Source organism: Lepidochelys olivacea (genome assembly GCF_965140295.1).
Source record: "Lepidochelys olivacea isolate rLepOli2 genome assembly, chromosome: 1".
Lineage (NCBI taxonomy): Eukaryota > Metazoa > Chordata > Testudines > Cheloniidae > Lepidochelys > Lepidochelys olivacea.
This window is the reverse complement of record NC_140411.1, coordinates 110,595,667-110,617,446: the sequence shown is the minus strand read 5'-3', so window position 1 is coordinate 110,617,446 and position 21,780 is coordinate 110,595,667. Positions and strand designations below refer to the sequence as shown.

The 21,780-nt window shown below is 44.2% G+C and overlaps 1 protein-coding gene and 1 long non-coding RNA gene across 2 annotated transcripts in view; one reads left to right on the top strand and one right to left on the bottom strand.

The window, feature by feature from the left end:
* Positions 1–2,914: 2,914 nt before the first annotated feature.
* LOC311519914 lies at positions 2,915–9,918 on the bottom strand. Its single transcript, XR_014711417.1, has 3 exons — positions 9,779–9,918; positions 4,831–4,922; positions 2,915–3,046 (listed from the first exon to the last, which is right to left on the bottom strand). It is a non-coding gene; the product is annotated as an uncharacterized lncRNA (long non-coding RNA).
* ANKRD10 (ankyrin repeat domain 10) overlaps positions 9,782–21,780 on the top strand; it is a 51,460-nt gene continuing 39,461 nt past the window's right edge. Inside the window, exons 1-2 of the mRNA XM_084626983.1 lie at positions 9,782–10,049; positions 17,778–17,930. Of these exons, the coding sequence (XP_084483109.1) occupies positions 9,849–10,049; positions 17,778–17,930 (354 nt within the window). The 5' untranslated portion in view covers positions 9,782–9,848. The remainder of the gene's footprint in view (positions 10,050–17,777; positions 17,931–21,780) is intronic.

Below are 21,780 nucleotides of genomic sequence, written 5' to 3'. Positions count from 1 at the left end.
TAGGCGATTTGCCTCAGCCTCCCACCCCGCCATAAACGTCTCCCCCTTACTCTCACAGATATTGTGGAGCACACAGCAAGCAGTAATAACAGTGGGAATATTGGTTTCGCTGAGGTCTAAGCGAGTCAGTAAACTGCGCCAGCGCGCCTTTAAACATCCAAATGCACATTCTACCACCATTCTGCACTTGCTCAGCCTGTAGTTGAACAGCTCTTGACCACTGTCCAGGCTGCCTGTGTACGGCTTCATGAGCCATGGCATTAAGGGGTAGGCTGGGTCCCCAAGGATACATATAGGCATTTCAACATCCCCAACAGTTATTTTCTGGTCTGGGAATAAAGTCCCTTCCTGCAGCTTTTGAAACAGACCAGAGTTCCTGAAGATGCGAGCGTCATGCACCTTTCCCGGCCATCCCACGTTGATGTTGGTGAAACGTCCCTTGTGATCCACCAGAGCTTGCAGCACTATCGAAAAGTACCCCTTGCGGTTTATGTACTCGGCGGCTTGGTGCTCCGGTGCCAAGATAGGGATATGGGTTCCGTCTATAGCCCCACCACAGTTAGGGAATCCCATTGCAGCAAAGCCATCCACTATGACCTGCACATTTCCCAGGGTCACTACCCTTGATATCAGCAGATCTTTGATTGCGTGAGCTACTTGCATCACAGCAGCCCCCACAGTAGATTTGCCCACTCCAAATTGATTCCCAACTGACCGGTAGCTGTCTGGCGTTGCAAGCTTCCACAGGGCTATCGCCACTCGCTTCTCAACTGTGAGGGCTGCTCTCATCCTGGTATTCATGCGCTTTAGGGCAGGGGAAAGCAAGTCACAAAGTTCCATGAAAGTGCCCTTACGCATGCGAAAGTTTCGCAGCCACTGGGAATCGTCCCAGACCTGCAACACTATGCGGTCCCACCAGTCTGTGCTTGTTTCCCGAGCCCAGAATCGGCGTTCCACAGCATGAACCTGCCCCATTAGCACCATGATGCATGCATTGGCAGGGCCCATGCTTTCAGAGAAATCTGTGTCCATGTCCTGATCACTCACGGGACCGCGCTGACGTCGCCTCCTCGCCCGGTATCGCGTTGCCATGTTCTGGTGCTGCATATACTGCTGGATAATGCGTGTGGTGGTTGATGTGCTCCTAATTGCCAAAATGAGCTCAGCGGCCTCCATGCTTGCCTTGGTATGGCGTCCGCACAGAAAAAAGGCGCGGAACGATTGTCTGCCGTTGCTCTGACGGAGGGAGGGGCGACTGACGACACGGCTTACAGGGTTGGCTTCAGGGAGCTAAAATCAACAAAGGGTGTGCCTGTACATCAAGGAGTATTTCAGGCAGGACTGCACGGAGGGTTCCAATAAGAAATGGTGCACCAAAGTTATCGTTGTTATTGGAACAAGGAGGTTAGCCTGGCCTCTGATTGATACATGGCTAGATTAACCTCGCTGCGCCTTCTCTGTGACTGACTGCAGTGTGATCTAGACAGGGGAGGAGGAAAATGAGTACAAAACAAATCTGGTCTATTTCTTGTTCTGACCCACTCCATGTATCCTTTACATCTTTGGCTGGCAGCAGACGGTGCAGAAGGACTGCATGCCATCCACATCTCATGGCTGCTTGGCAGAAGATGGTACAGTACGACTGCTAGCGATCTTCATCTCTTGCCTGCCTGGCAGAAGATGGTACAGTACGACTGCTAGCAGTCCGTATCGCCTGCCCGCTCACCATAAGACGGTTCAATAGGACTGCAGGACTAAAGAGAATGACCTGGTCAAGTCACTCCAAATTTAGTCCCTGCGCCCATGTCTGCCCAGGCGCTCCCAGCCGACGTGGCCAGGAGCACCTCGGACACGACGAGGACGACTACCAGTCGTATTGCACCGTCTGCTGCCAGAAGGCAATGGGTTGCTGCTACTGTGCAGCAAAGCCGTACCGCGTCTGCCAGCACCCAGGAGACATAGGGTGACGGTTACCTGAGCGGGCTCCATGCTTGCCGTGGTATGGCGTCTGCACAGGTAACTCAGGAAAAAAGGCGCGAAATGATTGTCTGCCCTTGCTTTCACGGGGGGAGGGAGGGTGGGAACGGGGTCCTGACGATATGTACCCAGAACCACCCGCGACAATGTTTTAGCCCCATCAGGCATTGGGATATCAACCCAGAATTCCAATGGGCAGCGGAGACTGCGGGAACTGTGGGATAGCTACCCACAGTGCAATGCTCCGGAAGTCGACGCTTGCCTCGGTACTGTGGAAGCGCTCCGCCGAGTTAATGCACTTAATGCACTTAGAGCATTTTCTGTGGGGACACACACACTCGAATATATAAAACCGATTTCAAAAAAAACGACTTCTATAAATTCGACCTAATTTCATAGTGTAGACATACCCTCAGTTTCCATCCTAAGCACATGACCAATCCATCTCCAGTGGGGGAGGTTTAGATTGGATATTAGGAAAAACTTTTTCACTATGAGGGTGGTGAAACACTGGAATGCGTTACCTAGGGAGGTGGTAGAATCTCCGTCCTTAGAGGTTTTTAAGGTCAGGCTTGACAAAGCCCTGGCTGGGATGATTTAACTGGGAATTGATCCTGCTTCGAGCAGGGGGTTGGACTAGATGACCTTCTGGGGTCCCTTCCAACCCTGATATTCTATGATTCTATGATTCATGCCTCCTGGCAATGATGGTGCTCAGATCCTCTTGGCTGCACTGTGTCCATAGATCTTGGTTTGAGATTGTTCTAGGCCAAAAGATCAACTGGGTAATGCGGCATACAACATAAGACATGCCAAGAGGCATTAAATGGACACTCTTCTCATCCCTTGAAGACCTGGACTTCGCAGATGATGTAGCTCTCCTATCACATACCCAACACCATATACAAGAAAAAATAACTCGACTCAACCACAATAAGACAGATATCATAACCTTTAATATTGCCTCACCATCACCAGTACGGATAGAGGATTATGTTCTCACCAATGTAGAAACATTCACATACTTGGGCAGCACCATCAGCCAGAATGGTGGAACAAGCCAGGACATCTGGAAAAAAAAAAATCAATAAATCCAGGAACACCTTCAGGAGCTTAAATACCATCTGGAAATCATCAAAATACAACACCAAAACAAAACTCAAGATTTATCAGAACTGCGAAAATAGTATACCATCACCAAATGACTGATACAGCCAAAAGGCATTCATTAGACTTAATAGATAAACACATTTTATTTCATTTAACTTATATAAGTTGGTTCTCCTGTAGTTGAATGCCTTTGCTCCTGGTTTTTTTTTCTTCTTAAACCTGTAATTTCTTGCTGTTTTCAGCAAATCTGGAGACTTTCTGACATTCATAAATGTCATCACAAGACATACTTCAGTGTACCTATACCTAGCTTTGCTTTCACAATACGTTCACTTAATCAGTTCCTTTCTTTCCTCCCAAGCTGAGTCACTAACCTGCATACTGCAAAAGGATTTTTATTTGAGACTGGAATTGAAAGCATGAAAGATACAAGTTTAAAAATGTGTGGTATTTTTTTGAAAACTTCCAGCATCTTTGATCAGCTTTTTGCTCCTTTGAAATTATTTTTCTAATTTGCTGTAAAATGCTGTACTCATCATATAGCTTATTAAAATCAATCTCAAGGTTAAGAACTTCAGCCCGCTTCTCAGTATCAAACCATTCCACTTCATTGTCCAGTAAGAGGACTGACACGTTTGGAAACAGATGTCTCCATCATACCATTTCTAACGATATGCACTGCATCTTGACAATCCCTTATCTGCTTCCTCCTCAGATTTTCACCTGTTCTATAGAGATTGCACAACATAGCCTGCACTGATGGTCCTCTTTCCTTCTCTTTAGTTTAGAATGACAGTCTAATTCTATACAATTGGTATTGTTGCATTCTAGCTTTTTGAGTGCTTCAAAAATACTCCCATCAGGTTATGTAGGAAGTAAATTTAACAAAGAGAGATTCCTGATCATCCTCACTGAATGCTTCCCAAATAATCTTGGCATAATTTTCCCCCTCTGAAATAAATATGCTTTTAATACAGAGTGGATTGATTTTAAATCAAGGCAATTTAAATCAGCTATTTAAACCAACATATGGATTTAAAAGCCTTGGTTTAAATAATTGATTTTAATCAATATTTCTATTTTATTTCAGTTATTTTACAAAGAAAGGTGCATTCTCATTGGTTGATATAACTATTACGACATATTGATTTACAACTAAAAAGAACCTTTACACTAAATTTGTGCATCTTTTTGCTACTGTGACATTACCTAGAGTACAATCTGGACTGTTGAACAGCTGTGTCCCCTCAGTACTCCAACCTGGGGAACCTTTTACACTGCTTTAGTGTGGGAGCAGCCACTCCTGACCTGTTCACTCAGAGCCTCCAGCATGTAAATTAGTCCCAGCTATATCGTAAGAGTGATACAGTTAGCCATGCCTAAATTATATTACAGAGCAACATCATCAAATTCCAAGTCCTAGACTTGTCCCCAGAAATGTGTGTCTTGTATTGCCCAGTACCCTCATGGACAATACAAACTCATAGAAAGTCCGTTGTTTCATTAACAGAAAATGATATGCACAAATCTTGTTATCCCAAATGAAGTTTCCCAAACACTTCAGTCCAATCACACACTGGTGTAGGTAAAACAAGTTATTAACTACAGAAATTTAGATTTTAAGTGATTACAAGTAATGAGGCATAAAAGTAAGAATTGGTTACAAAGAAATAAAAGGTAAAACACAAACTAATGCCTAACTTAACAAACTAAGTGAATTTAAAGCAAAAGGATTTATCTTACCACATGCTTACAGCAGTCTAGTTGGATTCTTGTCAGCCAGGACCCCACCCCCAGTTCAATGATGCTTCCTTTTCTTTCAAGTGGTGTTGATGCTGTGAGTAGAGAAGAGGGGAGAGAGGTGATTTGGGGCTTCTGTTACTCATTTTTATCTTTTTCCTCTTCTTTGAGAATCATCTCCAGCTGGGGTTCAGGAGACAAAGTCTGGGGACAGGAATTTTCATGGATTCAGCATATTTATTTTTGATTTAAATATTTTAAGAAACTATAATAAATTTAGGCCTTAACAAATTTTGTATTAAATTCAGATTTCATTATAAACAGGCTTATTTTTAAAATAACAAGTAAATCCTATTTAAATAAAAAAAACCTGATTTAAAAAAATAAATTCAAAAACATCCTGTATTTTTATCCACGCTGCTTTAATGCAGGCCAGTGTGGTAGGACTCATTCCATTGCAGGCAGAAGGACAGATACCTCATTGGCACATTATGAAGAAGTTGCTTATACGCATAAGAACTACCATATTGGGTCGGATCAATAGTCCATCTAGTCTAGTATCCTATCTCCCAGAGTGGCCAATACCAGAGATCCAGGGCAGGGCAGTTTTGTAGAGATCCACCCAGTCTTCCCCTCCTGGTGTCTGGCAATCTGAGGCTTAGGGTTGCCCAGAGCATGGGGTTGATCTCTAATCAGCTGGACTAATAGGCATTGATGGACCTATCCTCCATGAACTTATCTGGTTCTTTTTTAAACCCAGTTATGCTTTTGGCCTTCACAACATCCCATGGCAATGAGTTCCACAGGTTAATTGTGCATTTTGTTTGAAAAAGTAGTTCCTCTTGTTTATATTAAACCTGCTGCCTATTCATTTATTTAGGTGTCCTCTGGTTTTTGTATTGTGGGAAAGGGTAAAAAACACTTGTTTCCCACACTAGTCAAGGTTTTATAGACCTCTATCATATACCCCCAATCATCTCCTTTCTAAGAACAGCCCTAATCCTTTTTAGTCTGTCCTCTTATGGATGCCATTCCATAGCCTTGATCATCTTTGTTGCCTTTTTCTGAACCTTTTCCAATTCCAGTATATCCTTTTTGAGATAAGGCAGCCATAATTGGCACACTATGAACTTATATAGTTGGCATTATGATATTTTCTGTCTTATTTTCTATCCCTTTCATAATAGTTCCTAACATTGTTAGCCTTTTGGACCATTGATGTATATTGACCTGACATTTTCAGAAAACTATCCACAATCACTCCAAGATCTCTTTCTTGAGTGGTAATTTAGAACCCATCATTATATACGTATAGTTGGGATTATTTTTTTCAACATGCATTACTTGGAAGTTATCAATGTTGAATTTCATCTGCCATTTTGTTGTCCAGTCACTCCGTTTTTGTGAGATTCCTTTGTAACTCTTCACAGTGTGCTTTATACTTAATTATCTTGAATAATTTTGTATCATCTGAAAACTTTTCCACTTCATTGTTAACTCCCTTTTCCAGATCACAAATGAATATGTAGACTGCACATGTCCCAGAACAGATACTTAGGGGACTCCACTCCACTGTGAAAACTTACTATTTATTGCTACTCTTTCTGTCCTACCTTTTAACAAGTTATTGATCCATAAGAGGACCTTCCCTGTTGTCCCATAACTGCTTACTTAAAAGCCTGTGGTGAGGGAACTTGTCAAATGCTTTCTGAAAAAAAAGCACACTATATTATTCCTGGGAGAATACTGTGCACGTGCATAATTAATGAGCTGTGCATATTTTTAATTTTTTGTAGGGAAAAAAGCTTCTGCCAAAATGTTGCTGCAGTTCCAGCTTTTGCTCACCAGAGGACGCTATGGTGCAAGAACAGCAGCCGCTCCCAACAGAAAATAACTTCTGCAGTTCTGCCTTTTGTCCACCAGAGGGCGTTGTAGAGATAGAACAAAGCAGCAGCTCCCAGCCAGCCAGGGAAGGAGCCCGCTTTCTTCACAACACCTGTAAGGCCAGGTCAGGAGAGAGGGGCTATGGGGAGAACGACAGGGTGGGGTGCTGGGGGAGAGGGGTCAGAAAGGGGAGGACAGACTGGAGAAGGGGCTGAATGGGAGTGGAGGCACAGAGCCACAGGCGGGAGGGAGGTGCAGGGCCACATGGTGATGGCAAAGGGGGTGCAGAGCTACATAGGGGAGTGGCTGGGTGGGGGCACAGAGACACATGGGGATGGGGAGGAGGTACAGAGCCATATGGGGAGGGGGGTGTCTGAGTGGGGGTGCAGGACACATGGGGACAGGGGCAGATGTGCCTGACTGAATGGGAGAGGCTAGGGGTCAGCTAGGGTCTGCATGGGGGAAGCTCCCTAACAATCCTTCCCCACCCCCCTAAAATACCTGTTCCATACTTTTCCCACCCATACCCAACAACCCTCCAAGTTCACACCCAGACTCCTTCCCAGCAATTTACTTCCCTCTCCCTCAGCTCCTCTGTTACCCCTGACTCCCTCAAGCCTTTGCAGTGCTTCTGCAGGGTGTGGGAAATACAGTTCTATATTGTAGTTTAAATGAATTATTACTCAGAGTTCTGTATTAATATGCCTAGTAAGGAATCTATTTATCAAACATTTCCTGAATCTTTTTTGTTGTTTGTATTGTTACAGACATACTTGCTGACAGGTATTTTGAAACAAATGACCAAAAATAATTGAAACTGGTGTGATTATATTGTGTTATTTTGACAAATAAAATATGCAGAATTTTGCAGAATTTTAAAATATTGTGCACAAAATTTTTAGGCACAAAATTCCCCCAGGAGTAACTGTATTGACTGTATCACCCTTATTTATATGCTTGTTGACATACTCAAAGAATTTTAATAGATTGGTAAAGCACGATTTTCCCTCACAAAAGTCATGTTTTCCCAACAAATTGTGTTTATCTTTGTGTCTGATAATTCAGTTGCTTTGTTATAGTTTCTACCAATTTGACTGGTACTGACATTAGATGCACCAGCCTGTAATTGCCAGGATAGGCTGTGGAACCCTTTTAAAAAGTTAGCTTTCATGCCATTTTTAACAGTTATGAATTACATTGCACTTGCATCCAATCTGAACCATTCTGTCATTCATTTGTTTTAGCTTCTGGTAAACGGACTTGTTTTTTTCCAAAGTCAGAGACGTTATTAGCTACACAAGACCACACACTTTATATAAGGTCACTTTCTTCTATGTTTGAAATACCTACAACAATAGCATTACTTGTCTCCTCATTATCGTGGTAAAAATCAAGTAAGCCATTTTTAAATCCCTTCCATCTTTGAAAAATAACCAACAGAAATCAGGAAACATTTGTTTCCCCTATTGGAGGGATCTGTTCTGACTGAGGAGAAAAATGTTCTAATTTGAGATCATTAACTAAAAGTTGCTTCAATTTCAGTGCCACTTTTAGGAACTCTAGGTGCTTTTGTAGGTTCAGAAGACTTGGGTTGGTGGGTGTTTTGTTTTTTTGCACGATTTGTGAATCTGATAGACATTTTGGAAGCCACGTGTTGCGCCAATCTTGATTAAAATTAATGATCAGTCACGCCATGGTAAATTTCTTGTATTTCTTCTGCTGTCACTAGACTTTCCTGAAGTGTGTCCTCTTTGATTTTTTTTAAAAAAAGAGTTCATTTCTGATTTTTCACAGCATCTTTGTGTTTTATACATTCCACATGAATGGCAAGAGCTCTTCTCTTTTCATATTTAATTGAAAATATTTGATGACACAAAATACATTAAACCATGAATTCATCAGTTTTGCAAAGGCAATTTTTATACCCAGGGTCCTTTAAACTGATGAGTGGTGTAAGTACAATAGTCCTTTTTCTTTTCACAATATCTTGGAACCAGGATGTTTTGAAGAGCTGCAACCACCATATCATCCATTTTGAAAAATGGATCTGTTCCTTTTGAAAGTGCAAAATTCTGTTCTTGCTCAGGATCCAGAATTATGTTTGGTTGCTGTGAGAGAGCATTGATTTTATGGTAGCTACATAATGTAAGTTGCAGCAGCAGTACAATTGGATGGAGGAGAGATGGCAAGTGTACATTTTCTCACCACTTCAGACACCAGCTGGACTATAAATAGCCTTGGCAGAATTCAATTTTTTAAATAATTTCAACCATTTATTTTTAAGCTTTTTTCTATTTAACAACGTAACTGTTCACAGCTGTGGGAAAGGGGAAGATCCGACAATGGAACTGATGGCAGTGGATACTGAGAGTCAAAAAGTTAGAACTTTATGACTCAAAAACACAAATTCTCAATATCACATCAATTGATACAAATTAAACAGCCTTAAAGCTAATTGTGATAAGGTCTCCGGCAGCATTTTAGATGCTGGAACTAGCGCTGCTCCTGCACCCTAGGGCTTGAAGTGGTTTCCATTATATACAGGATTTACAGTTCACTTCAGTAGCTCTTGGCACGCCCCCCCCCCCTTGCCTAGAGGTAAAGTTGCATTATGGACGGATATAGTTGGTTTGGGTGACAAAAATCGACTCCCCAGGAACGCCTGACACTAAGGCGAGGCTGCCCATGATCAGTCTGAAGCACCGTTGCACGCCCGCCCTGGAGCGGCTCCTGTGACGCTTCTCTGGGCTGCTCGTTGCCGCCCCCAGCTTAGTCCCCTCGACGCCCTGCGCGGCGCCGGGCGGGGTGGCCGGAGCGCGCGGGATCGGACTGTCGTCATCACAGGGCCAACGCTCCGATGCTGCGCGCGCTCCCTCCAGCTCCCGGTCAAGCTCGCGGCACCAGCGGCTGGCGGCCTGCAGGCGGTGACAGGGGGAGGGGCCGCAGGAACACTCAGCGCGCGCGCGCGCGCGGCCCCCGTCCAACCGCTCCCCTCCCCGCCGCCCCGCGCGCTGGCCGCTCCGCCCACGCCGCTCGGGGAGGAGCCACGCGCCCGCCCCCGCCCCACCTGGTTCTTTGTGCTCGGAGTCGGTTCGGGACTCGGCAGCAGCCTCGAGCCTCCGTCGCCCCCTGTCACCATGTCGCTGGGAGTCGGCCCGGAGGCGGGATTCTCCAGCGAGGAGCTGCTGACCCTGCGCTTCCCCCTGCACCGCGCCTGCCGCGACGGGGACCTGCCCAGCCTGTGCGCGCTGCTGCAGGGCTCGCCCCGCTCCGACCTGGCCGTCGAGGACTCCTTCTACGGCTGGACGCCCATCCACTGGGCCGCGCACTTCGGCAAGGTGCGGCCCCGGCCCGGGGAGGGGGCGCTGCCCCGCGGGACCCCAGGCTCGCACGGCGCCATCTTGCCGTGCTCGCTGCCGCGGCTGGACGGCCCGGGAACCGCCACCCGGCTCAGCGGGAGTCTCGGTGCCGTCCCCACCCCCCAGGGAGCGCAAGGGAGCGGGCTGTGGGGGGCGCTCCTGTCGGCCCCGCGCTGGGGGGGGGGACGTGGGACGGGTCGGGCTCTCGTGGGGGGCCTGTCCACGTCCCGGGAGAGAGCCGGGGCCGCCTCGGCATCGGGCCCGGAGGAGGGGCGGCGACTCGGGCCCCGGCAGCCGGCGCTTGCTGATGGGACGAGGAAGCGCCGCAGCTCATCGGGCCCGGTGCCCCGAATGAGCCCGGCCGGCCCCTGGGGCGCTCGCCGCCCCCTCCCCGGCGCTTTATTGACAGGGACAGATCCGTGGCCCCTGGCCAAGCTTTTCGAAAGGTGCCGGGGTCACTGGCAGCGGCTGCGGGAGCCAATGGGGAGGAGGAGGGGGCAGGTGCTCCTCCCCCAGCGCGCGGGGGCGGGGCGGGGTATTGAGTTACCTGAGGACCCACATTTTCGTCGCCCCCCCCCCCCCCCCCGGTCTAGTAACGGTCCTTCTTGCGCGCGCAGGCTCCACCTGGAGACTTGGCTCTGTTTTGGTGCCCGTGTTGTGACGACCGGCGTGTGCGCTGGGAAGGAGGCGATCGCTGGGCGGAGCGCGGCCCAGGGGCCCTGCGTGTGAGCGGCGCGGGGGGATCTGTGCCCTGGCGGCTCCCTCGCTGCCGTGCCTGGGAGGTGAAAGGACGCGCTGGGTCGCGCCACCGCCGTTGTGTCGGGTCTGGGTCCCCGGAGACAGTTGTGTATTATAACTGCGGGCAGGACGTGGCCCCGTGTGAAGGAAGCGTGGTGGCCCCCAAACATCTGAACGTTAACTCCCTTATTTTCCCCAGTCCCTGAAAATGCTTCTTTCCCCTCATCTTTTGTGACTTTTTCTGTCTGTAAGCCTTATTCCGGCTCTTTCCTTTCTTGTATTATGGGGGGCAGGGCAGCCGTTTGTGCCTTTAACCATTGCTTTTTATATCAGGCTTTATAAGGTTCTTAAAGGAACGTGTAGAGGGACCAGTCAGGCCTGCAAGCCGTGGCCAGACATCTTTCTTTAATGAAAATACTAAAGGGAATGCAGAAGATTTCTTTGTATACAGTTTTGCATACAGATAGGATACATGAAAACATAACTAATATTTTAGTGCTCTTAGATTGCTGCACTTTTGGCAGTGTGGCAAGTCAGAGCAATTAGCTCAATTAAAAGAGGCTAAGCCTTTGAGGAGAGAGCCAAGAGGGCAAGCCAACAAAGAGGATAAGCAGGACACGGTTAAATTAAGGCGCCTCAATTCAGTTCTCCAAGGTTGGGACAGAGCTGGTTCATTAAACCTCAGTGAATTCCTTTGCTGTAGCAGAGCCTTGCTGTATCTGGGTTTATGAAGAGTTTCTGTACGCATTGATGTAGTATATTTCAATTACAAACCTTTTCTTATATTTGTGTTAGGGGAAAATACAATATTTTAAATAGACATTTATCAGGTAATTAGTTCCAGTTATTTTTGTACCAGATCACAAATTTGGGAACATCTTTTATTAGATAAACATAAATACAGCGTGTTGCTGAGAAATGAAAACAGCCACTTCCATTGAACTTATGCACACACTTTTTTTCCTGCTCTTGTGTTTTCTTGAGTGGCGCTTATTCTAGTTCAAAATTATCATAACTGGAGGTGAAATTAATTGCATTTCTAAACATATTGTGGATTTTAAAAACATTTGTTTATAAAAAAATAATTTACTGGACCTGACTCTCCTCCCTATTCTAGCCCCTTTCTGCTGCTCTAGAAGAGCAAAGAGGCCATAAATGTGACAGATCTTCCCACCCCAGCTACCGATTCTCTTGGCATGGGTCAGTCACCTAGTGATGTGAATCCAGCTCCTAGGCTACCCTCATCCCCATGTAGGGGATGTAGCTGAAACATTATTGTGCTCTGGTCATCCCTGACCGGTGGAGTACTCCTTATGGGTGCCAAAGCCATCAGGCAAACCTTAGACCAGCATTCTTATGTATGTTGGGACTTGTGTAGAACAATTTCCAGGATTGTAGAGCCCCAGGTTGCTCCTTTGTAGACACCCACTCCCTCCTGCACCAAGCAGGTACTGGGTACAGAAGAGACTCTGCCTCACTATCTTCATAGATCATTTAAAAAAAAAAAAAGTAGATGTTTTGACTAATATCAGTAAACAAGAACTGTTATCTTGGTGACTGCCCCCACAAGGAAGCAAACTGAAATGGCTAGTTTTATTAGAAAGAGACTAAATTTTTTTGGAGGGTTGGGAAGGTAAGGAAGGGATGACCAGGATCAATATTTGTAAATGGAAAAGGTTAAAGGTAGTAGGAAGATAAATGCCGTATTCTAGTTTCTAAGAAAGTATTACAAATAGAGAACAGTTCTAAAACAAAAAACAGTAAGAAAACATATGATTAATTGTAATAGCAGGTAACTGTGCCCTGGTATTCATAAGGTCTGAGGGCTCATTTGTCAGTATGGACCTCCACTGGTAGGATTTGGTGTTGAAATATGTTCATGAATATAAACCACAGTCAATCCCAAGCTGCTCCTTTTTACCTTAGATACCTCTGGAGCAGTCACTGTTTTCTGTGTATTCCCTGAAAACTGAGATATGCTTGTCTCCTGGGACACTAAGGGATTCCTGGAAAATCAGCTACATCCAAATTAGAAAAGGAGTACTTGTGGCACCTTAGAGACTAACAAATTTATTTGAGCATAAGCTTTCGTGAACTACAGCTCACTTCATCGAATGCATCCGATGAAGTGAGCTGTAGCTCACGAAAGCTTATGCTCAAATAAATTTTTAGTCTCTAAGGTGCCACAAGTACTCCTTTTCTTTTTGCAAATACAGACTAACACGGCTGCTACTCTAAAATGCATCCAAATTAGTTAGTATTCAAGAAAATATTGTCTAGTTCATTTATATAGTGCCTTGAATTATGCTGGGTGTTGTACAGAGCTGTAAGATAGGTTAATATATGATCTAAATAGCCAGCATCCAGACAAGGGAATTGAGGGCAGGAATACAGCACCAAGATAGAGGTGGGTTTTTGTTTTGTTTTGTTTTTTTAAAATGCTTTCCTTCTATATTTATGTGGTGGTTTTGTTTTTTGGTTTTTTTTTTAAATCCTTGACTAATTGGCCATATTTTTTCCATGACCATATCAGCTTGCCTCTTACTTTTTTAATACTTGATTGTTTTGTGATCCTTGACTGTTGTTGTTGGACTATTTTACTTTTCATATATATAATGTAAGGTAAGTAAATTCTATTCCTCTTTGGGCTGCAACTTAAAAAAAAAAAATACGTAATCCAGTATCCCCCTTCCCCATCGTGTAAGTGTAAATCCCTGGAATCCCCCCCATCTTCCTCTGATTAACCCTGATTCCCAATCCCCATTGTAGCTATATCATAAACTTGAAAAATATTTTTTTTTTATTTTTTTTATTAAAGAAACCAAAAAGATGACCAAAACCAGTGCTCAGTGTTCGAGTCCATGGGACAAGAATAAGGGATTCTGGCCTCTTCCTGACTAGCAGCTACTTCCATTTTCTGATGGAGTTGGGACTCCGAGAAGCAGGTCTCTCAGTCCATGAGGCAGAAGGCCACATGTTCTGACTTTCAATGAAGCGCAGCAACTCATCCTCTCTATTATTAGATTTCTTAAAATTAGAGAAGAAGTTTAAGAAAAAAAAAAGAACCATTTTAAAAATAACCTTGTTGAGTTACAGGCTTTGAAACCATGTTAGTGTGGGTTACAAATCAACCTTAAATGCTAGAAGAAGGGCACTGGTTCTGCAGTTGCATTGCTTTTCTCTGGAGTTGACAGACTGTGACCTACGTGTAGCTCACAGTAAGTGGTCATTAAGGTTTCCCTGCCTCTCTTCAGGCCAGTAATCTGGATTTATATGATAAAAAAAGAAAAATCCTTTGCTCTTGGCAGAGTGAAAGATTAGCACTTTCACTGGAACCTTTAGATAGCTTAGTCTTTATGTTGCAAAATCTCCTACAATTGCTAATGCTGGTTCAATTTCGCCTTTGTTTGTAACGTTGGTGGATGGGCCGCTGGCTGTAACTGATGTCTTAAACAAATTATTTACCCCTGCTTGATTATGGTAACCCATCAACAACATTGGGGGCCTTGGTGTGTGAACACCAGTGGAGGCTAACCAGTGTTGGTAATGGTGGTCAAATTTTGCAGAGTTCACACCACTACTACAACTGTATCTTTATTACAGCATCTTTAAGTTCGTTACCCCTTGATATAACTCTTAATTATTACTGCAGTTGTTTTAGCATCTATTTCTTTTCAAAGAATACCTTCTCCCATGTTGAATGTTAGGGTTTGTGGGAGCTAGGCTCATTAGCACTATACTTCTTTGCTCACCCCAAGATACTTTTATTCGTCGATTCCAAGGCCAGAAGGAACCATTGTGATCTTCTAGCCTGACCTCCCATAAAACATAGGTCATAGAACTTCCCCAAATAATTCCTAGAGCATATGTTTTAGAAAAACATCCATTCTTGATTTAAAAATTTATCAGTGATGGAGAATCCACCACAACCCTTGGTAAATTGTTCCAATGATTAATTACCCTCACTTAAAAATGTATATGTTATTTCCACTATGAATTTGTTTAGCTTCAACTTCCAGCCATTGGATCGTGTTATACCCTTTTCTGCTAGAGTGAGAGTCCATTATTAAATATTTGCTCCTCATGTAGATACTTATAGACTATAATCAGTTTTCCCCTAAACCTTCTCCTTGTTAAGCTAAATGGATTGAGCTGTTTGAGTCTGTCATTATAAGGCATGTTTTCTAATCCTTAATCATTCTCATGGCTCTTCTCTGAACCCTCTCTGTTGCATGGTGAGTTACTATATTTCCTTTATACCCAATCTTAAATCCACTGAGAGTTTTTAATGCATTTTATTTCCTGTATGCTGTTTATACATCCTGTTTTCTCAACAGAGAAGTACAGTTAGTAATCAAAGTTCTCTTAAAACTAAATCTATAAATTCGTAAATTACAGATTGAATTTTAACTTTTTTATTAAACTGGTAGGGACAGTCGCTAATGCCATAACACATTTGCCCAATTACAGTTGAAGTTTAGAAAATATATGTAGTGATCATGTATTTGTTAAAATTTTCAAACCAAGATGCCTGATTTTAGTCATTTGACTCGAAAACTTTGATCTACATGCTCTTTACTCTTTAGAGTAAAATTAAGCATACTACAGTGATGCCTAGTATAAAACAAATGTATGTTTGCACATAAACTAACTTCCTAACGATTCCTGTTCCTGAAGGCCAAAAGTTGGTGCTATTGCGTGACACAATTTTCCAACCACTTTTCTCTAAGCCATTACCTTTGCAATTCTGCTACCCCCTACTAATCTGACATCTTTTCAAAGCATTCTCATAATTATTTTAATGTTGAAATATTAAAAATTTCAGCATAGTATGATATGAGATTGAATGTCAGAATGCAGTAACTCCTCACTTAATGTTGTAGTTATGTTCCTGAAAAATGGAACTTTATGCGAAACCATGTTAAGCGAATCCAGTTTCCCCATAAAAATTAATGTAAATGGGGGGGGGGGTGGTTTAAGTTCCAGTGAAATTTTTTTCGCCAGACAAAAGACATTATATACATGTACAGTATAAGTTTTAAACACCGTTTAATATTGTACACAGCAATGAATGATTGTGAAGCTTGGTTGAAGTGGTGGAGTAAGAGGGCGGAATATTTCCCGGGGAATGCCTTGCTGCTAAACGATGAACTAGCACTCGGCTGAGCCCTCAAGGGTTAATACATTGCTGTTAATGTAGTCTCACACTCTACAAGCATGGACTGAGGCAACACAATAGATGTAGGGCTGTAGCTGCAAACCCTTCCCTGCAAAAACTGAACATGATGATGAGCCCATGCTATCCAGCTGGAGCATACCGATCCCTCCTCCTGACAGCATATGCACGGCTGTAAAGGTGCTGACTTTCCAAAGTGCTGGGGGGTGCGTGCATGAGTGAGCGAGACAGAGAGGTGCATTGCCCCTTTAAGTACTCTGATCCCACTTCAAGTATGTTGCCCTTTTAAGCAGATCAAACAGGAAGCAACCGCTTCCAGCAAGCTCCCTTCCTTCTGTCCCTGAGCCCTGTCCCCCTCCTCTGCTTGGTAGAGAGGGGTATGGGGGGGAGGAAGGAGCAGGGGGACATCCTGATATCAGCACCCCTGTCCCCCACCACCCTCTGGGCAGAGGGCAGGATCAGCATGGCAGTGGGGGGAGGGCCACCTGAACTGCTGCTGGGCAGTTGCCAAGCCACATACCTTACAGGGAATTTAGGGGAGCTGAGGGGGGGGCTGCTGGCCCCCCCGGTTCTAATCCCCACAAGGAGGGGCTGTTCTTTCAGAGAATCCTGCAAGCAGTGGACAAAGCAGGCAGCTGCCAAACTTTGTTATAAGGGAGCATTGCGCAACTTTAAACGAGCTTGTTCCCTAATAGATCAACAATGTGACAACGTTAAGTGAAGAGTTACTATAAAGAGAAACTGCCAAAGTGATCATATTTGAAAAGACAACCAAAAAACCCAAACAGATCCTTTTGCTATGTTACCACTGAATGCACTACAGAAATCTTAAATGGAAAGAATTGTAATGCACATACTCTTCAGCGTTTTTGTGTTACTTTTGTCAATGAACTCAGCAAGGGCACTGAAAAGTTAATAAGCATTTTACTTTCTTTTTAGAGTTTGGGTTTCCAAAGCTGCAGGGAAATAGTAAAGTAGAATTTTTAGTTGCATTTCTTTATTGCATACTCTTCATGCGGGTCCCTTCCTTTTAAACTTTCCTGAGAACATTTAAGTTCACGGTAGGTTTTAGTTTATTGAATAAACAAAGTTCTAGCAAATGCTACTTGACCGTGTCTGTTTAAAGTCGCATTCACAACTTTCCAGATCAGAAACTTAACACCTTTTCTGACAGAAGCAAACATTATATAAATCCCTACTATAATCATCTCTAAAGTATCAGTTTTTTCCTTATCAAATTAATGGTGTTGGGTTTGTTAAAGATTTTTTGGCAAGAATTAAATTTCTCTTGGCTACTTCTTTAGTGACTGAGCCCTGGTCTACACTGGGGGAAGAGGGGGGGATATGCAACTTCAGCTATGTGAATAATGTAGCTGAAGTCGATGTACTTAGATCGACTTACCATGGTGTCTTCACCATGGTGAGTCGACTGCTGCTGCTCCCCCATTGACTCCGCCTGCGCCTCTCGCGATGGTGGAGTACAGGAGTCAACGGGGGAGCGCTCAGGTTTGATTTATCACATCTAGACTAGATGCGATAAATCAATCCCTGCTGGATCGATTGCTGCCTGCTGATCCAGCGGGTAGTGTAGACATACCCTGAGAAACCTGGAAGAGGTGGTGAAGGCCCAGTTTATTATTTTGTTAGTCATGTTGTTCAGCCTGCTTCCACTAATGGTCAATTTAAACTGATATTGTTCCACTTTCTCCTTTAATTTAATCAGTGATCTGTAAAGTATCAGGGTATATTTGATGGGTAATATTTCTGAATTATTTTCCCCTTGTCTATTTAAGCTGGAGTGTCTAATGCAATTAGTGAGAGCTGGCGCTACTGTAAATGCCTGTACAACACGTTTTGCCCAAACACCAGCCCATATTGCTGCTTTTGGAGGACATCCTCAGTGCCTGATCTGGTTGGTTCAAGCAGGGGCCAACATAAACAAGCAGGTATGGATTAATGTTGGGTTTGATATTTGTTTAGTTTTTTAAAAAATACTCACATAGGTCTGGATCCACAAAGGGACTTGTGCTGAGTGTTGCAGTGCCTAACTTCTAGGCACCTAAAAAGTCATAGGAACAGTGTTGCAATCCACAAAGCCTGAGTTAGGTGCCCAAACCTGGTACACGATGAATGGGGAGAGGATAGGCATCTTAGAATGTGATTCCTAAAAGCTAGCTGGCTAGGCGAGGAGCAACCTAAACTAGCCAGTGGCAGATGTGGATGGGAGAGGTTTCTTAAGCTCTACCCTTTTAATGGAGATAGTAACCTACATCCAGGCTGCAGAGAGGTGCCTAGCTCTGCTAGGAACCCACCATGGGAGGGTGGAGAGAGAGACTCTAAAGCCTCATGGTTAGTGCATCACTTAGGTGGGAGATCCAGGTTCCAGCCCCACTGCTCCAGTGACTCAGCCAAAGCTTCAACAGCAGAGATTGAAGTAGTCTCACATTGTAATATCCCATAGCTCTGGAGTTAAACACGCTGCTTAGAAGTAGGAGACACCTATTCAAATCCTTTCTCCCCATCATGCAGAGTGGGGAACTGAACTTGGTTCTCCCACATCCCATGCTGAGTGCTCCAATCATTGGGCTGAATGTTATAACGTGAGTGGATTTTGAATGATACCACACACCTACTGGATTGGGCCCCGAACACAAAATAGGCATTCACTTGTCTTTCCTCTTGCCAGTTTGTGGATTGCTCTTGGGCTTAGGTGGGAGTGAGGTAGCAGTGCACTTTCCCATGGGCAGAATCATATGCACCTAGGAAATATTTATGCTGAAAACTTAGGCACTGAGTGAGTTCAGGTGCCTACAGGATTAGGCAGCAGCTGAGCAGGAGTTTTATGGGTTGCAATGAGGCCTGAAAACGGGACTGAAGAATCTAAGTACCTTTGTGGCTCTGGGCCAGTCCTTAATGAAGGATAGTTCGGAAAAAGTTTTAATTATTTGTATCTCATGCATTAACTGTAGAAAGCATAAGTGTCTTATAAAATGAGATTTATAAAGAAATTATAATGACAGTTTTAGTAAATGTGTTTTAACTCAACTGAAGATTTGAATAACCCATTTTTCTGCTCCAAGATTTGAGCTGTGGCTGCTGTTTTCAGTAAAACTGTCTTTATCAAGTTGCTGTAGTATTAGCAGCATGACCACAATTCTGTTGTTACAATGCATCTCTTAAACAGATAAGAATGTAAAAAATACAACTGTAAGTCAAGCCACCATATCTAATTAAATAATGGAAACCACTAGTCAATGCAACATGATTCAATCAAAATTCTAACTGGTATTAATAGGAGCTGACTGAGATTATTTTAGGATGTACTTGTTTTCATAATATTTCTCTTCTGAGGCTAAAGGTCTTATAAAATTCAACAAGTGACTTCTTTAAACTGTTTTTAAAAGACACACATTTTTCAGCATCATAATATCAGTGGTTGAATAGATTTTATCTGAGCTACTTAATCTTCATTACTGTATTGTGAGGCCGGACTAAGACTTATTTGTGGGTGGAGGATGGATTAGTATAATAGGCAGTGAAATTGTGTGGGTGACTTTTGTACTCTGGAATTTTCTTAACAGTAATAGAGACAAGCAGTAATAATTACAGATTTGTACTGTTGTGACTTTGCAAAAAAATGTGGTTATTAATGCACAGCAAGCATGACCATAAATCCCTTTAGTGCTGAAAAATGTGCCATATATATTCTAGCACAGTGGTTCTCAAATTGTGGGTCAGGACCCCAAAGTGGATCACAACTCTATTTTAATGGGGTCGCCAGGGCTGGCTTAGACTTGCTGGGGCCCAAGGCTGAAGCCCAACCCCCACCACCTGAAGCCTAAGGGTTTCAGCCCTGCGTGTTGGGACTCAGACTACAGCTCCCAGGGTCAGTGGGGCTCAGGTGTGCTTAGGCTTCAGTCCCCACTCCTGGGGTCATGGTGCAGTGAAGTTTGAAAATCGCTGTTCTAGCAGCAGTGAAAACATTTATTATAATGCTGTGGAGTGGCAATTAATATAAACAGATATATAGATTTAAAAAAAGAAATCTACAGTGGTGGATCAGAAATTTTACAGTTGCCTAGGTAATACTTCACTATAAAATAAATAAATAAAGGGGTTACTTTCACTCTGTTTATGCTGTATAATATTTACTATGAAACAAATAGGATGTGCAATATTGTCAAGTTAACTCCGCTGTAGTAAAGTTAACTTCTAATGTAATTTTTTTAAAAGAAAAAGTTGCACAGTTAAAATACAACTTTCATTTTTAGATTTTATGTGAGAATTTTAATATCCAAATGGTCTCGATTGTTAAGATGAATGGGATAGGAGAGCATTTACTGAGGTCACATTTTACTGTGTCTTAATAGAGGCTTGCATGAGGGAAAGAGGTTAGATTTTGCCTTGAGGAAGGACTGTGCTATGATTGTTTCAATGAGACATGAACAACTTCCCACACAAAAGTTACCCCATCATCAACCTCTGGAGCTGTTGTTCAGAAAGGTGCATTTTTGTTGCCACAAAAGGGGCTTAATTAGGATCTGCTGTAACTGAGCATCCTCAAACTAAGAACTGAATTTCCAGATTTATAGCTTTATTATCCAGCTAGCTTCTTTGCTTGTCTCAGTATAGTGTGATGAGCCTTCCCTTGTAGTAACAACTGATTCATAGAAAGGGTCTGGATGAGAAGTGCTTTTCTTGCTGTACTCTGTGCAGCCTGTTGGCCACTGGAAAAGAGAGATTGGTTCTTCCTGTTGACCCATTCTATCTGGTAATCTATCCAGAGTATTGTACCTAATAAAAAGAGTAATTTTGGAGGTAGGGAGAATTCATTAATTTTCCCATAAATTTGATCTCAGATGTCCTTCCGAAAGAATAAAATTTACTTGCTAGTTTTCAAAATTCAGGTTTGTTTGTTTTTTTAAATTCAGGAATGGGGAATAACTTTTTTCAATGGTAAGTGGGTTGTGTTTTCCAGTCTGATGTAAATATCAACATGCTTGAGTTTTTTCCTCATAATCTAACAAAACAAACCAATCATCTTCTAGTTAAAAATAATTGTAAATAATTTCATTGCTCCGGAAGAGTGTTTCAAAAGTACGCCTCTACCCCGATATAATGCAACCTGATATAACGTGGGTTCGCATACAACGTGGTAAAAGCTCTGACACGCTGCTCTGAGCAGCGTGTTAAGCAGGCCATGGCCAAGGGGTTGGATAAGGGGCAGAGGGTCTCGGGGGCGGTCAGGGGCTCTTCCTCCCCCCCCCCTCCCCCGCACAGGGTCTGGGAGGCAGAAGCTTCGGGGGGGGGCACTTTTGGGGGCCCCGCAGTCCCAGAGTGGCCTGGGGAATTAGCGGGAGGCCGGGAGCAGCCCACTTCGCTGCCCCAGCCCTGTTGCTCAGGGGAGGGGGCTTGGAGGAAGGGATCCTGCCCCACATTCACCGGCAGTGGCGGAAGCGGAGCAGCCCGGCCCCAGCCCGCTCCACTCCGCCAGCTCCCAGCTGTGGTGCTCTGCTTCCCGCTGCAGGTGAGTGCAGGACCTTTCGCCAACCCCCCTGAGCGACACGACTGGGGCCGGGGCAAGGAAAGCGGAGGCGGCTAGGGTCGCATCGCTCTGTTTTCCGCCACCGGTGAGTACGGGGGGCGTCCTTTCCCCAACCTCCCTGCACTTGCTGGCGGTGGGAAGCGGAAGCTCCCCCTCCCGCCCCCATACTCACCTGCAGCGGGAAGCGGAGTGCCACGCTGGGAGCTGGTGGAGTGGAGCAGGCTGGGGCCACGTTGCTCCGCTTCCTGCTG